General features: G+C 36.5%; 3 protein-coding genes across 3 annotated transcripts; 1 reads left to right on the top strand and 2 right to left on the bottom strand.

The window, feature by feature from the left end:
- Positions 1-288: 288 nt before the first annotated feature.
- On the bottom strand, positions 289-5,156 carry LOC131943972 (mannose-P-dolichol utilization defect 1 protein). The gene is made up of 5 exons (XM_059304398.1): positions 4,999-5,156; positions 2,516-2,581; positions 1,412-1,544; positions 802-1,006; positions 289-710 (listed from the first exon to the last, which is right to left on the bottom strand). The coding sequence occupies exons 1-5, from the start codon at positions 5,126-5,128 to the stop codon at positions 495-497; spliced, it is 750 nt and encodes a 249-aa protein (XP_059160381.1). The 5' UTR covers positions 5,129-5,156; the 3' UTR covers positions 289-494.
- Positions 5,157-7,051: 1,895 nt separating this feature from the next.
- Positions 7,052-8,131, top strand: LOC131944058 (uncharacterized). The gene is made up of 2 exons (XM_059304520.1): positions 7,052-7,181; positions 7,419-8,131. The coding sequence occupies exons 1-2, from the start codon at positions 7,145-7,147 to the stop codon at positions 8,078-8,080; spliced, it is 699 nt and encodes a 232-aa protein (XP_059160503.1). The 5' UTR covers positions 7,052-7,144; the 3' UTR covers positions 8,081-8,131.
- Positions 8,132-9,272: 1,141 nt separating this feature from the next.
- On the bottom strand, positions 9,273-14,952 carry LOC131944049 (uncharacterized). Its single transcript, XM_059304510.1, has 4 exons — positions 14,458-14,952; positions 12,197-12,359; positions 11,068-11,277; positions 9,273-10,348 (listed from the first exon to the last, which is right to left on the bottom strand). The coding sequence occupies exons 1-4, from the start codon at positions 14,626-14,628 to the stop codon at positions 9,951-9,953; spliced, it is 942 nt and encodes a 313-aa protein (XP_059160493.1). The 5' UTR covers positions 14,629-14,952; the 3' UTR covers positions 9,273-9,950.
- Between the last annotated feature and the right edge of the window lie 22 nt (positions 14,953-14,974).

Raw genomic sequence — 14,974 nt, 5'->3', positions numbered from 1 at the left:
ATTCACAGTAGTATACATTGTGTTGAGTGTGTGTGTAAGCGCAAAATGATGGCAATTCAAGTCTACTGTCAGCAAGTTATCACTTTAAGGGTACATAAACCACACTACCACTGCAAGACACTCAAATAAACCCTTCCATCATTGCCAAATAGGGTTATATAAACCTCTACCATTGCTAAAACGGATAATAAAAACCAGCATCTCATTCCAGAGAACCATATATACCAGATGTTTGCAGCAGCAGTTAAATTTTTGTTTGAGTAAAGATAACAGAACAGCAAAAAGATATGAATGGATACTAGTTTATTACAACACGTGTAAACAAAATACAATGAACTTGTAATTTCTTACTACATCATTTTTATTTGACATAAATCATCACTATTTAGTTTTTACCCTCAATAAAATAAAACAAAATAAATTAAAGTAAAAATTTTAAAAATATTTTTTTTTGGTATCAAATGTAAAATAAAATAATATTTTCTTAATTATGTTTAAGCTTGTTTAACTTTCCAATAATGAATAAACTGAGCTGCTATTATGCCATTGAAAAAAGATGAAACACAATAAGTTGCAATGGTCATGGCATCCCCTGTTTCTTGAATTGATGTGAATATCCTAGCAATTGACCCCAGAAACAGCAGGTACACAGTTATCACAGATAGCTGACCTGTACTACCATTCCTATAGTTTGCCAAAGCCTGTATTATCTGCAAATAATAACCAAAGTATTTATTTCAAACAGTATATGTATCATTATTTACAAATTGTTTCTCATCAAAGACTGAAATGCACAAATACCTTGCTTATAGAAACTAAAAATATGTTTCCTCCTTGTAAAACTGCTAACAGACCAGTAGGAGCAGATGGAGACAACAGAAAAGCCATAGCAATTGCATATGAAGACACATACACTAATCCTTTAGCTGTCTGGTTTGAGTAATACAGAACTAGATAGGCAGTCAAGCTTGTTTGTATAGCTAAAAATAAAGCTTCTCCATATGCTCTGAGGATGTAAAAAAACATTAATAACAAATAGATCTAATATAAATATAATAGATGGTGTGATAAAATGATACAGCATTCCAGAAAGTTCTAATCCAGGTCTATAGAACATCCCTGGGTCCACCCAGCTCTGATAAATATAACACATGTTAGTATTGTTAGGGAAAGTAAAGGCAGCTGGGCAAAGAGCTGAACACACCTTCCCTTCATATGCTAAGGTCACATAAAAAGGGGACCATAGGAGTTTGAATGGGAACTTTACTTTTTAATTTTTTATCATCTATAATTCATAACAGGCCTTATTTTGTCTTTCCAAAGATTTTGAGAGTAATTCTCATTTAATTCAGATTTCATAGTAATAATAAATGTTAGATGACCAATATTAATATTTAGAAACAATACATACGAAAAAGGAAACTGATGACCTTTTCCATAGGCCCAGGATGCAGAAATAGCAACAAGTTCAAGACTAACACTTAATAAACTGATGCCTTGTCCATTTTTGGCTTGCAATATCTTTACAATCTGTGGTAATTTCACTGTGAAATATGGTTTGAAATATCTGGGTTTTAAAATATAGTAACATCACAAACTTCTGAGGGGTATAGTGACCAGCTCACTTTGGTAAAATGTCAGTGTTATGGGGGGGGGGGGGGGGGGAGGGGGGGAAAGAAAGTGTTAGATCACATTTTTGAATTTTAAAAATAAATGTTTTTCACTAGGTTTTATATTGGTTATTTTGCTGCAATTTTTCACCATGACAATACAATATTAAACAATATTTTATCAGGAAATTTTTGAACTACAACTTCTAAGGAGGCATAGAATTTCAGCAAGTGGTATAAAAATTATGCCTGCTTCCAAAATAATTTAAATATGTTTATTTTTTCAGGTAAAAGGAGCTTGAGTTATTTCTTTGTGTACATCTGTGATGCTCCTGTCCCACCCACCCCCATAATTTTATTTCTATTTTTCATCTAGTACATCAATTCCTGAGATTTTATTCTGTATATTATTCCTCCATCCTCCCAATTACAAAATATTTATACATGAAACCAACATTTACAATAATAGCAAAATGCTAATAAACCAGGAGTAGGCCTTACTACATATCAATATTTAGAATATTTTTTTCATAAATATTTTGTATTTCTTCAAAATAATGATGAAAAATGTTAGGATTGGAGTATGTTAAAAAGGTAAACTAAGACATTAAACAATGGCAATGACATTAACAATATATTTAAACATTCTAGAAAGAAATGGACATACATATAAACATATATTGAATATATTAATGAAATGATATTCCTTCCCACTAAAATGTATATATATACAAAATTGAATTAGCACTTTCAACATAAATTATTCTAAAATCTATCTGTATTTATTTTGATGATATATTTCTATTAGAGTAATTATATTCCTACGAGCCTTCTAATAATTCCAGAAACAGCAGGAAAAAAGTTCAAGTGAATCAATATAAATTAAGAAGTTGCCTGAAACTTACCTATGCATGACCCAGCTATGATCCCGTAGCCAAGACATTTACTTATAAGAATCTTTAAACACTGGACTATAATAAAAAAAAAAAAACAACTGTCATAAATATAATTAATATTTATACAAAATGGTAATATTTATTGGGTGGAAAAGAAAATGTATACATAATATGTATACATTTTCTGCTCTCTTGTTAGTCCTCATGGTTTCCATTATTTATTTTCGTCTCTTAATGTGGTTGACATATATTTAAAAATATCTTAGGCTTAGAGATTTCTCAGTTAATAAAATTTTGTACCTAAAAATTCAATGAAAGCTGGAACTCGCTAGATCAGTGGTTCCCAAACTTTTTCGAGTAGTGACCCCCTTTTATAAAAAGTAAGTGACCCGTGACCCCCATAGAATTAAGAAGTCAAAAATAGTAAAGAAATTAATTAGCTATAAAATAATATTTTGTCGTAGACTTTCAATATGAATCATTCTTGATAACTGATTTAATACGATGAGTGAAATTACATGCTATTAACAAGCAATCAACATTTGCTGTTAATTGTTAACGCAAACCTCATGTCATTCTCAACATTTATTTCTTTGATTTGTTTTTTTGTTTTATTGGAGAGGTCATAAAAATCTAGTATCGCAAAGATATGTAGACACAAAGGGAACTAAAACTCAAAAGCAATCAATTTCATGTATGGGTATGAATGAAGAATACTACACCAAAATTGTGTGAGCAGTTTTTCATTGATAAAAATGCCCTGAGACTATCATGAAAAGAGATAATATTTGTTCATTTTCCCTGTACCTTCAGGTTAAGCTTATGTTGATGTTCTATACTCTCTCCAACCACTCTGTTGTTTAAGTATATCAAAAGGTCTTGTTTCCCTTGCACTTCCAAGAACAGCTTGGCTTTAACTTTAAATTAAAAAATCCGATTCACAACATTTCCTTTTGACAGCCAGCGTACTGCTGGTAGAAAAGCAGAACCTTGTGATCTTTATATATGTCTTGGCACAGTTCTTCAAACAGAATAGTATTTTTAGGGCTTCAGATTAAATATAATTTACGACTTTTATTAGCAATGGAGTCGGACGATTCTTGCTGGCAATCAGTTGACTCCCCTTGATTGGGGAGCTAAATCTTTCACTTTTTTCTGAAAGCCCCATTTTCACCCAAACATAGACGTGCACCATCCGTACAAACCCTAACCCGTTTTAATCCTCCAGTGTTAAAAAACGTATTTATTTTCTGCATGATATCTTCACAACATATCAACTCTTGTTGATATCATCTGAATGAATATATTTCACAAAGACAAACAACTGCGAACATGAACTCACGTCTGTTAATTCATCACTTGAAAAGCAAACAATGGCTAAAGCTTGATTTCACTCAATATTTGTTCTTTAACATCTATGGCCATATCTGCTATAAGCTACTGAATAGTATTATAAGACAGATATTTGTTGCATCTTTACTACACTGGAGTTCCTAATAATTTATTTCACCATATTCAACATGTAGGGTTTGATTTTTTCCTGTTGTGTGAGGGTTTTTTTTTGCTTGGCAATTTCTAATATGACTTCATATGATTCTTGCGCTAATGCTGTATTTTCTTGGTAAAAACTTCATGTTCAACCAAGTCTGTGACGTTTGCAACTAGCTTCATACTGACGAAATATCTCTTTTTTTTGGTGTTCTGAATGACTCGTCTCAAAATGACGTTATAGTTTTGAAGGTTTCATAGACTCATGACTGAGAACAAATTTGCACAGTACACATTGTTTCTTCTCTATTCCATTTTCAGTGATGTTAGTAAGCCGAATTTTAGATTATGTTTTTTTGTTTTCATTGCTAGGATTTAGTCTAACATTTGAATTGTCGACCCCCCAGAAGGCCCTTCACGGACCCCATAATGGCTTGGATAAAGCAAATATGAAAAAACTGATACCACGTGACAAGGAAAGTGCATCAAAGTACAAAAATATTTCATCCACCCCCCTCCCCAGTCTAACATCCAACATTAACAACCTCACAATAGGTTCCTACAGTATTTGCATTCTGATATTACTTGTAATTGTAATAGTAATAGTCTATGATGACTACTATAGTACTATAGTCTATAGGCTACTTACAGTACTTAGTACTAACTATGTTATTGTTACATACATACTTTACATAGTAATTAGTGTGTAGTGTAGTAGTATGTATTATTATTATCATATTATGTATTAGGCCGAAGGCCTAAACTAATTAGATCTATGTATTAAATTATTAATTAATATTTAATATGTACCTAAGCCGTACCGTAATAGTTAAGTAGGCCTAACCTAACAGTTACAGTACAGCCTAAACAACACACAGAGTTACACGTCAGTACTGACTACTGAGTAGTTAATAGTTATTCAGTGCAGTATGTAAGCTTACTAAACACTAAACACTAATTAATTAGGCTAACAGAGTGAGAGTATTAAATTCAAGATGTGATACCGTGTAAAAAATTTAATTTGACAAAAAATTCGTTAAAACAGTCTTCAGGCACAATCAGTTGAAGCCATCCTGATAAAAACACAGGTAAAAATGTCCCATTTGTGCTGTAAGTATTTGCTGTGTTTTCCATGATTGACACAGGATGGTTGCCAGATCAATTTGCTCAAAAGTGGTAAACAACATAGCAAGACCTTTAGATCTAGATCTAGATTTATAAATTAAATTCAATATCCACAAAATTATGGTAAAAATCGTGTCTAGCACAGGATTAAAAGTATATAATTTTCATTTGCTGTGTACTATAATATACCTTAATATATATATATATATATATATATATATATATATATATATATATATATATATATATATATTCTTTACAGGTAATTGCAAAAACAACATTCACCGAGTTTAGCCTATTCGGATTGTAAAAAAAAAAACAAAAAAAAAACAAAACAAAAAAAAACCCATAGTTTTTTCCTATTTCTGAATTTTGGTTATTCATCTTTTGGAGTAAGTTATTGAGAGTAATACTCTTACCCACAGTATTTTTCTATTGTTTTAGCTAAATTTACCCGAGATATGTTCGTAAACACATCAGTACGTGCAGTTTTTAAAAATAGAATTTATATAGAAAATATATACTTTTCTAGTGTCCGCCCCCCTGCACCCCCCCCCAATTTTAAGTGCCCCTCCCCCTGGAGAAAAAAGTCTGGAAGAAACACTGAATACGTGCTGTTCATCTTGACTCATACCAACGTTTTTTAAGTTGTGTGAGAATGTTTTTATTATGTAATTTGTTCAACTGTCTTTTCTCCTTCCCACATATTTGCATTGGTTTTTTAACACAATCCGCTTAAAAATGTGTACATCTATAGAAGATGCCTTTGGAAAATGTACGTACATGTACCTGCACATTTCTCTTATAGATAATAGTGAGATAGCAAAGATAAACAAAATCGTATTCCACGGGACACACTTATCGTGAACAGTAACCCTATGTCTCTAGACTGATCGTATAACCCAAAAATAATAGGCCTCGACCTGTATAAAAGATGATTGCATGAATTGAGCCTGACAAACTCAAGTAAAGGCTGCACTTTTGAATTAGATCGATGTGGTTGACTGTCAATATCGAACAAGAATCACACAAACAGTTGATATACAGGCGCTAACGTGGATTGCTATGGTGACGAAAAGGCCCTCGCTCGTGCCTGTCACACAGTGGTTCTTCCAGACGTTTTTCCGAAAGAGATGCCTGGAAGAAACAGTGCTGTCAAACAGCTAGGCTTGGAGAAGTAAGCCAAAAAGTATACACATTGAAATGTGATATTTAGGCTACGTAACATGACTATTTTAAATTCGTAGTTTCTTCAGTAATGTGTTTGCTGTTTTTTTTTTATTTTTTTTATTTTGTGTCGTTAAACTTGTATTAAATTTTATTAAATTAATCTCCTAAAAAGGTGCCACTGTCCATAAATGTTTGTAGGGTGAGCGGCCGCTCCTCCACCTCCCCCACCACTGCGTACGCTTCTGTATACTTTGGACGCATTGATTGCAATAGGTCTGTGACACAGGGGCGTAGCGAGGGGGGGGGGTGCAGACCGCACCGGGTGACACCAATTAGGGGGGGGGGGGTGACACCAAGGCAAAAAATAGCAAAATATATAGAGAAAAACTTGAGGGGGGGGGTGCAAATCGAAAACTAGAGGGGGTTGGAAATCAAAAGTTTGAGGGGGGGGGGGGATGCAAAGTGCAAATCGAAAGTTTGAGGGGGGAGGGTGCAAATCGAAAATTTGAGGGGGGGGGGGGGTTGCAAATCGAAAGTTTGAGGGGGGAGTGCAAATCGAAAATTTGAAAGTTTGTCCCCGGGAAGGGTCGCTACGCCTCTGGGGGGTAACACCATTAAGTGCCGCACCGGGTGACACCCGACCTCGCTACGCCACTGCTGTGACACAAAGATAGTGATTACTGATGATAAGATATGAACATTGTATTGTCTCGTCTCGGATTTACCAGGTCTAATTTTAGATTGAAAAATGTGATAAAACCGAATGTTTTCTCGCCTACTACTGACAACTGGGCCAGAACAACGGGACAGCCATAAGACCATCGAGACACAAAGTGTAACGAGTTTCCCTAGATCATGGATCTGTTTTCTGCGACATTGCTTGTCTTAGCTGGTGAGTTGCATTTCAAATCTAGTTACAGCTGAACGTACTACAATTTGGTTTCCTGAAGTAAATATTTTAGCTGTTGGACAAGTTACAATTATTACATAACCTAACATTGACTAGAACATTTGTGCTATTACATAAGCTAACATTGATTAGAACATTTGTGCTATTACATAAGCTAACATTGATTAGAAAATTTGTGCTATCACATAAGCTCACTGGTTGTTCTCACACTGTCCACAGGTTTGATCAGCCTCGGCCACTGTTCTGCCTGCCCTCCGACAGCTCAGGATGTCGAAAAATGCTTTTCAGACAACCATATGAGTTTACCGGCCAATTTCGACATGAAATCACCATCTGTAGCCAGCAAACTCTTTTGTGATCAGCCCGACAATGCCGCTAACGCCATCGCTTGTGTCTTTCAGTTGGCCATAGACTGCTCCTCGTCCGAATCGATGTCAATCAATCTAGCTGATTATCTGCCTTCACCCAGCAAAGCTAAGGACATGGTAAGCATGAGCTGTAGAAATATCAGCTTGATCGACGAGACGTGCACTGCCAGCAAATTGTCCAGTGTAACCGCTTGTGCTGCTAGCAAGGCCGCAGACATAGCCAGGTCGTCTTCATTTGATCTTGAAAAAATTATGTGCAAGAGCTTTGAGGTTTCTAATGGCTGTATAAGACCAGCCCTGGAATCGTGCGGCTGTGCAACCGTCCAGTTACAAGAAGAGGTAATGACCGGACCCATGTGGCCGTCCAAGTGTCCACGCCCAGACTTTAGAACTGTTCAATGTGACCCGAATGACCCCAAATCATTTTTAGGCGGCTCGGGGACTAAGATGATCCCAAACACGATGCTTTTGTTCATTTTGTTTTGTATCTTGATGAAGTGCTATAAGCAATAGATACATATTTTAAATACAAAGCTTATACACACACACACACACACACATATATATATATATATATATATATATATATATATATATATATATATATATATATATATATATATATATATATATATATATATATATATATAAATGTATACACACAATACGTAACATCATTAAAGTTCATTGAAATATTAACTACCAGGCACAATTTCTTTTAGTTTATATTTCTTTCTTTTTACTTTCTCGTATATAAATTATAGGGATAGTATTGAAATCATGCAGAAAAATTAAATCAATGTTAATAGTTTTTTGCCGTTTTACGCCTCCCCACTACAACATATTCGGAATATAAAGGATGCACTGTAATTGCAAAAAACTTAGTTTTGCAGCCTTGTCCGTAAGTCTGTGTCTATGTAAACATTAGAACTATAGTACCGTTTCAGTTAGGTTGACCAAATTGTTGTAACAAATTGCAACTTTCTATCAACTTTTAGCGATTTCCGGTAACCGGAATTAATACGTACTATACTTCTGCTTTCTAATAAGCTGATAACTTGAGTGCCATTTTAGCTTGGTAAGACAAAAATTCAAATATAAGTTAGAGATTGTAAGTGTAAGCTCCTTTCAACGTGTGTACAATGTACAATATCCGATAACCAAAAGTGGTAGGTTGCTCGGTTTTCTTAGTAACACGATAACTTAGAAACTGTTTCAGTTAGGTAGAAGTCATTTTCATATATAAGTATAAGATCTAATACTTGGATTACTCTCAAATTTTGAGTGACCTCCGATATCTGGAAGTGGTACTTTACTCTATTTTCGGTTTTTCAGATACAGGCAATTAGATTAAAGAAATTTTATATATAAGTGTAAAATCTTATTCTCTTGATTTTGCCAAATTTTGAGCGATTTCCCGTCACCGGAATTAATACTCCTCCCCATTTTAATAACAGGCTTTTATGTAACAATGCACTAAAAAGAAGAGCATAAATTATACACTACTATTTAAATAACTGTAAAGAAAAGCTGGCCAAGGATTCTATCCCACCATATCCACATTTGCCAAGTTTCTTTAATTGATAGTTTTAAACTGTTCAATATCAAGGGCCAATTTCGTTTTATACTACTTTAAAACTCACTAAACTTGATAGTTAAAACAAGACATATTCATAACATGATACAGGAACACAATAAGTCACACTTGTGGACAATCGTATTTTATTTCTCAGGTTCAGTTTTCTATCACACTGTTTTATTATCACTGTAGCAAGGGTCGGAGCTTGTCAAACGTCAATACAAAACCTAATGCAGGGACGCTACCGTATAACTGTACTAGAATAGAACGTCAAAGGCAATCGCCGTGGGACTTACCAGATTAGTGAAACCTACTACTGATAGATTTGTGATACCTGATAGATTAGTGAGGACTACTACTGACAGATTAGTGAGGACTACTGCTGATAGATTAGTGAGACCTATATTGATAGATTAGCGAGGACTACTAATGATAGATTTGTGAGGACTACTAATGATAGAGTAGAAAATCCTTATTATAGGAAAAAAAAAGTAACAGGAAAAATCCTACTACTAATACATTATCTGGGTTTACATAAAATAGGCCGGCCATTTTCTTATATATTAGGTTGGCCAAGTCTATCAACAATCGTGAGGCCATCTCAACATAGATGACCATCTCAACATTAGCCCAACCGGCCATCAAAATTCAATACAGTTTAAAACAAACTAGAAACTTGAACTAAGTAAACCATGAAATGTTTTCCAAATGACTTTTGTAACCTTCTACTGATGTAATCAATCAACAAGGCCGCTAATCATACAATTAAAGAGCAAGGAATGAAACAACAAGAAGCGACCCTAATCAACTACATGAACACATGGAGGCTGGGCAATGTCCTGCAGCACAGTTGAGCTGACACCACTCTCTTGATCCGTCTACTGTAGAGAACGCCGCTACAGCCACGCAGCTTTTGCTCTGATCACCACACACGCAGGTATCAGGAGGACAGTTGCCCAGTGGGCAGTTGGTCTGGCACCAGTCGTTGTATTCAACTTGACCTTTGGCCCCGATACACGATGAGCCAGTGCTTGTGGTAGTAGTAGCAACTGCTGACGTCAGTGCTTGCGTCACTCTGCTATTCGTCACTTCCTTTACGCCGCCAGCAGGGAGAATCCTAATGTCAGAACAGCCGTAGAATGATTCTTGTGGTCCACAGCCTATACACTGTCGGCCGTCAGGGTCCACCCCCCAGCTGTTGCCTAGGTCAAGAAAACATAGGGCGTGAGGAAATCTCCCGAACAGCAAGTGTAAGCCGTCAGGGATTATGTGGGAAACTGTCAGGGATTATGTGGGAAACTGTCAGGGGTTATGTGGGAAGATTTTAGGGATTATGTGGGAAACTGTCAGGGAGTATTTGGGAAACTGTCAGGGATTATGTGGGAAACTGTCAGGGATTATGTGGGAAACTGTCAGGGATTATGTGGGAAACTGTCAGGGATTATGTGGGAAGATTTCAGGGATTATGTGGGAAGATTTCAGGGATTATGTGGGAAGATTTCAGGGATTATGTGGGAAGCTGTCATGGATTATGTGGGAAGATTTCAGGGATTATGTGGGAAGATTTCAGGGATTATGTGGGAAGCTGTCAGGGATTATGTGGGAAGATTTTAGGGATTATGTGGGAAGATTTTAGGGATTATGTGGGAAGATTTTAGGGATTATGTGGGAAGATTTTAGGGATTATGTGGGAAGCTGTCAGGGATTATGTGGGAAACTGTCAGGGATTATGTGGTAATGTCATTACTTGTGTGGTAATCTATTAGTTATTGTGTGATAATATGTTAGTGATGATAATGTCACTAGGTAGCCAATGACTTACCAGCATGATGTTACTAGGTAGCCTATGACTTACCAGCATGATGTTACTAGGTAGCCAATGACTTACCAGCATGATGTAATTAGGTAGCCAATGACTTACCAGCGTGATAATGCCACTGGAGAACACAAAAGTCACATGTGACGTCAGATGGCAGCACAACATCGATGTCGTACATCTTGGCCTCTCCTGAGGTCAGTTGGAACCTTGACCCAGAACCATCGGCTAACTTCACAAGGTGAAGGTCAAGACACTCTTGCGTAGTTTTTTCCTCCGCGCTGTTTTTTGGGCAAATTCTAAACTCAAAATATCCTGTGTAGTAGAGGATTAGTGTAAACATCAAATTCTAGACTCAAAATATGTGTAGTAGTGGATTATCGTAAACATAAAAAATCCCATGTATAAAAAACGGACTACCCGTTACTCTGTGGACTATGGCAGCAAATGTGTTAGACCCTCGGCGTATTGGAAACATGGCGTGCAGTGTTTATGAAACATGTGATAATAAACACCCAATTGTGTGTTTATTGTATTACTTTAGTACAAATCTCTAGGGAGAATATGTTTTTTACTTTCTCGTATTCGGTGTAAAGAGGAAGGATTGTAATAATGAACACGCATTGAATAAGATTTTGACAGGTCTCGCTGTTTCACACCTCCCTATTTTATAGTGCGAAAAATGTAAATCGAGGTTAAGACAAATTTTGACCTTCTGGAGCCGGAAAAACTTTTGCCATCCTGCAAGTATTTGTGTTGCGCGCGCGCGCGCGCGCGTGTGTGTGTGTTTGTTTGTATGTGTGTGTGTGTGCAAACACAATAACTTGAGTACCGTAATTTCACGTATAAATATTACATCAAATTTGCAGTTTTCTATCAACTTCTGAGAAATGTCCATTAAATCTAAAATTTGAGTACCGTTTAAGTTAAGTAAACTGAACACGATATCTTGAGTGCTGTTTCAGTTTGGTAGGAAAAAAATTCACATATAAGTATACAATCTTATATTTCAATTACTGTAACATTTGGAGTGATCTCTGATATACAGAAGTGGTATGTTATACTATTTTCGGTTTCTAAAATATTGATAACATAAGTATCGTTTCAGTTAAGTGGATGAGGTTTAATACATAGGAATAAGAATTAATTTTTTAAATTCTATCAAATTTTAAGCAAATAGCTAGTTAACGATAATCTAAATGTGGTTTACACCTAGAATACTCATCTAGAATACCTCTATGATTGGCTGTTAGGTCCACCTGAAAGGTTGCCCTTTGACCCTGTGTGTATGTATTCGTCACAGTGCCTGTTGCGTATTTCCCGCCTTCTTCATTCTCACGCATTCCATCATACGGGTCTCCACATACCCCACACCTGTAGCCTAGGCTCTGCTGATGCTAGATACAAGTAGGTAGAGAATGTTTTAGGCTGGTTGATACTACAGGTGAGAAATGTTTTAGGCTGGTTGATATCACAGGTGAGAAATGTTTTAGGCTGGTTGATATCACAGGTGAGAAATGTTTTAGGCTGGTTGATATCACAGGTGAGAAATGTTTTAGGCTGGTTGATATCACAGGTGAGAAATGTTTTAGGCTGGTTGATATCACAGGTGAGAAATGTTTTAGGCTGGTTGATATCACAGGTTAAAAATGTTTTAGGCTGGTTGATATCACAGGTGAGAAATGTTTTAGGCTGGTTGATACTACAGGTTAAAAATGTTTTAGGCTGGTTGATATCACAGGTGAGAAATGTTTTAGGCTGGTTGATATCACAGGTGAGAAATGTGTTAGGCTGGTTGATACTACAGGTGAGAAATGTTTTAGGCTGGTTGATATCACAGGTGAGAAATGTTTTAGGCTGGTTAATATCACAGGTGAGAAATGTTTTAGGCTGGTTGATACTACAGGTGAGAAATGTTTTAGGCTGGTTGATACTACAGGTTAAAAATGTTTTAGGCTGGTTGAGATCACAGGTGAGAAATGTTTTAGGCTGGTTGATATCACAGGTGAGAAATGTTTTAGGCTGGTTGATACTACAGGTTAAAAATGTTTTAGGCTGGTTGAGATCACAGGTGAGAAATGTTTTAGGCTGGTTGATATCACAGGTGAGAAATGTTTTAGGCTGGTTGATACTACAGGTTAAAAATGTTTTAGGCTGGTTGATATCACAGGTGAGAAATGTTTTAGGCTGGTTGATATCACAGGTGAGAAATGTTTTAGGCTGGTTGATATCACAGGTTAAAAATGTTTTAGGCTGGTTGATACTACAGGTTAAAAATGTTTTAGGCTGGTTGAGATCACAGGTGGGAAATGTTTTAGGCTGGTTGAGATCACAGGTGAGAAATGTTTTAGGCTGGTTGATATCACAGGTGAGAAATGTTTTAGGCTGGTTGAGATCACAGGTGAGAAATGTTTTAGGCTGGTTGATATCACAGGTGAGAAATGTTTTAGGCTGGTTGATATCACAGGTGAGAAATGTTTTAGGCTGGTTGATATCACAGGTGAGAAATGTTTTAGGCTGGTTGATATCACAGGTGAGAAATGTTTTAGGCTGGTTGATATCACAGGTTAAAAATGTTTTAGGCTGGTTGATACTACAGGTTAAAAATGTTTTAGGCTGGTTGAGATCACAGGTGAGAAATGTTTTAGGCTGGTTGAGATCACAGGTGAGAAATGTTTTAGGCTGGTTGATATCACAGGTGAGAAATGTTTTAGGCTGGTTGATATCACAGGTGAGAAATGTTTTAGGCTGGTTGAGATCACAGGTGAGAAATGTTTTAGGCTGGTTGAGATCACAGGTGAGAAATGTTTTAGGCTGGTTGATACTACAGGTTAAAAATGTTTTAGGCTGGTTGATATCACAGGTTAAAAATGTTTTAGGCTGGTTGATACTACAGGTTAAAAATGTTTTAGGCTGGTTGAGATCACAGGTGAGAAATGTTTTAGGCTGGTTGAGATCACAGGTGAGAAATGTTTTAGGCTGGTTGATATCACAGGTGAGAAATGTTTTAGGCTGGTTGATATCACAGGTGAGAAATGTTTTAGGCTGGTTGATATCACAGGTTAAAAATGTTTTAGGCTGGTTGAGATCACAGGTGAGAAATGTTTTAGGCTGGTTGATATCACAGGTGAGAAATGTTTTAGGCTGGTTGATATCACAGGTGAGAAATGTTTTAGGCTGGGGTATATCACAGGTGAGAAATGTTTTAGGTTGGTTGATACTACAGGTTAAAAATGTTTTAGGCTGGTTGATATCACAGGTGAGAAATGTTTTAGGCTGGGGTATATCACAGGTGAGAAATGTTTTAGGTTGGTTGATATCACAGGTGAGAAATGTTTTAGGCTGGGGTATATCACAGGTGAGAAATGTTTTAGGTTGGTTGATATCACAGGTTAAAAATGTTTTAGGTTGGTTGAGATTACAGGTGATTCTCAACCAGCTGCATGTGAGAATAAGAGTTTAAGAATGGTTAAAAGAATACGAGAAAAAACTTACACCAAAGCCTCCACAGAACAGTTGGTTATCCTGGTAGTTGATTGGCGTGCCATAGCCCCGCCTCCACATGGTACTGCGACCTGGTGGCTCCCAGAGCCGTCCGTGGCTGCAGACTGGAGGTGACCAGCAGATGACCAGGGCTATGCTCAACCAGATGCCGGCTGTCTCCATTTGAAATCCTCCGCTAACTTTCCACAGGAATCCAATCCAAGATTACAAATGCTAGCGCCGAGACAAAAGTTGGTGTCGGAATGTTGGGCCGCTGATTTTATCCAAGTACAATCACAAGATTTACGATTGTCGCGCCGACCCCAGCTATCTATTGTTTCCGATCTTTATTGGAAATAAATTTGCATGCTAAACAGAGAATAAACTTGCGAACAGAACCAGGTTGTCACTTGAGTAGAAATGAGACAGTGTTGGCGACTTATATATGCCAGATAGGGCACGACTATCGAATGAAAATCGGTAACACATTAAAAAGAAATAATTGCTATTTTCTAGATGTGGGAATGGG

Source organism: Physella acuta, unplaced genomic scaffold (genome assembly GCF_028476545.2).
Source record: "Physella acuta isolate Inbredline_101_S28 unplaced genomic scaffold, ASM2847654v3 ptg000041l, whole genome shotgun sequence".
Classification (NCBI taxonomy): Eukaryota; Metazoa; Mollusca; class Gastropoda; family Physidae; genus Physella; species Physella acuta.
Note: the sequence above shows the minus strand (reverse complement) of the source record. Positions and strands in the feature narration are given on the sequence as shown.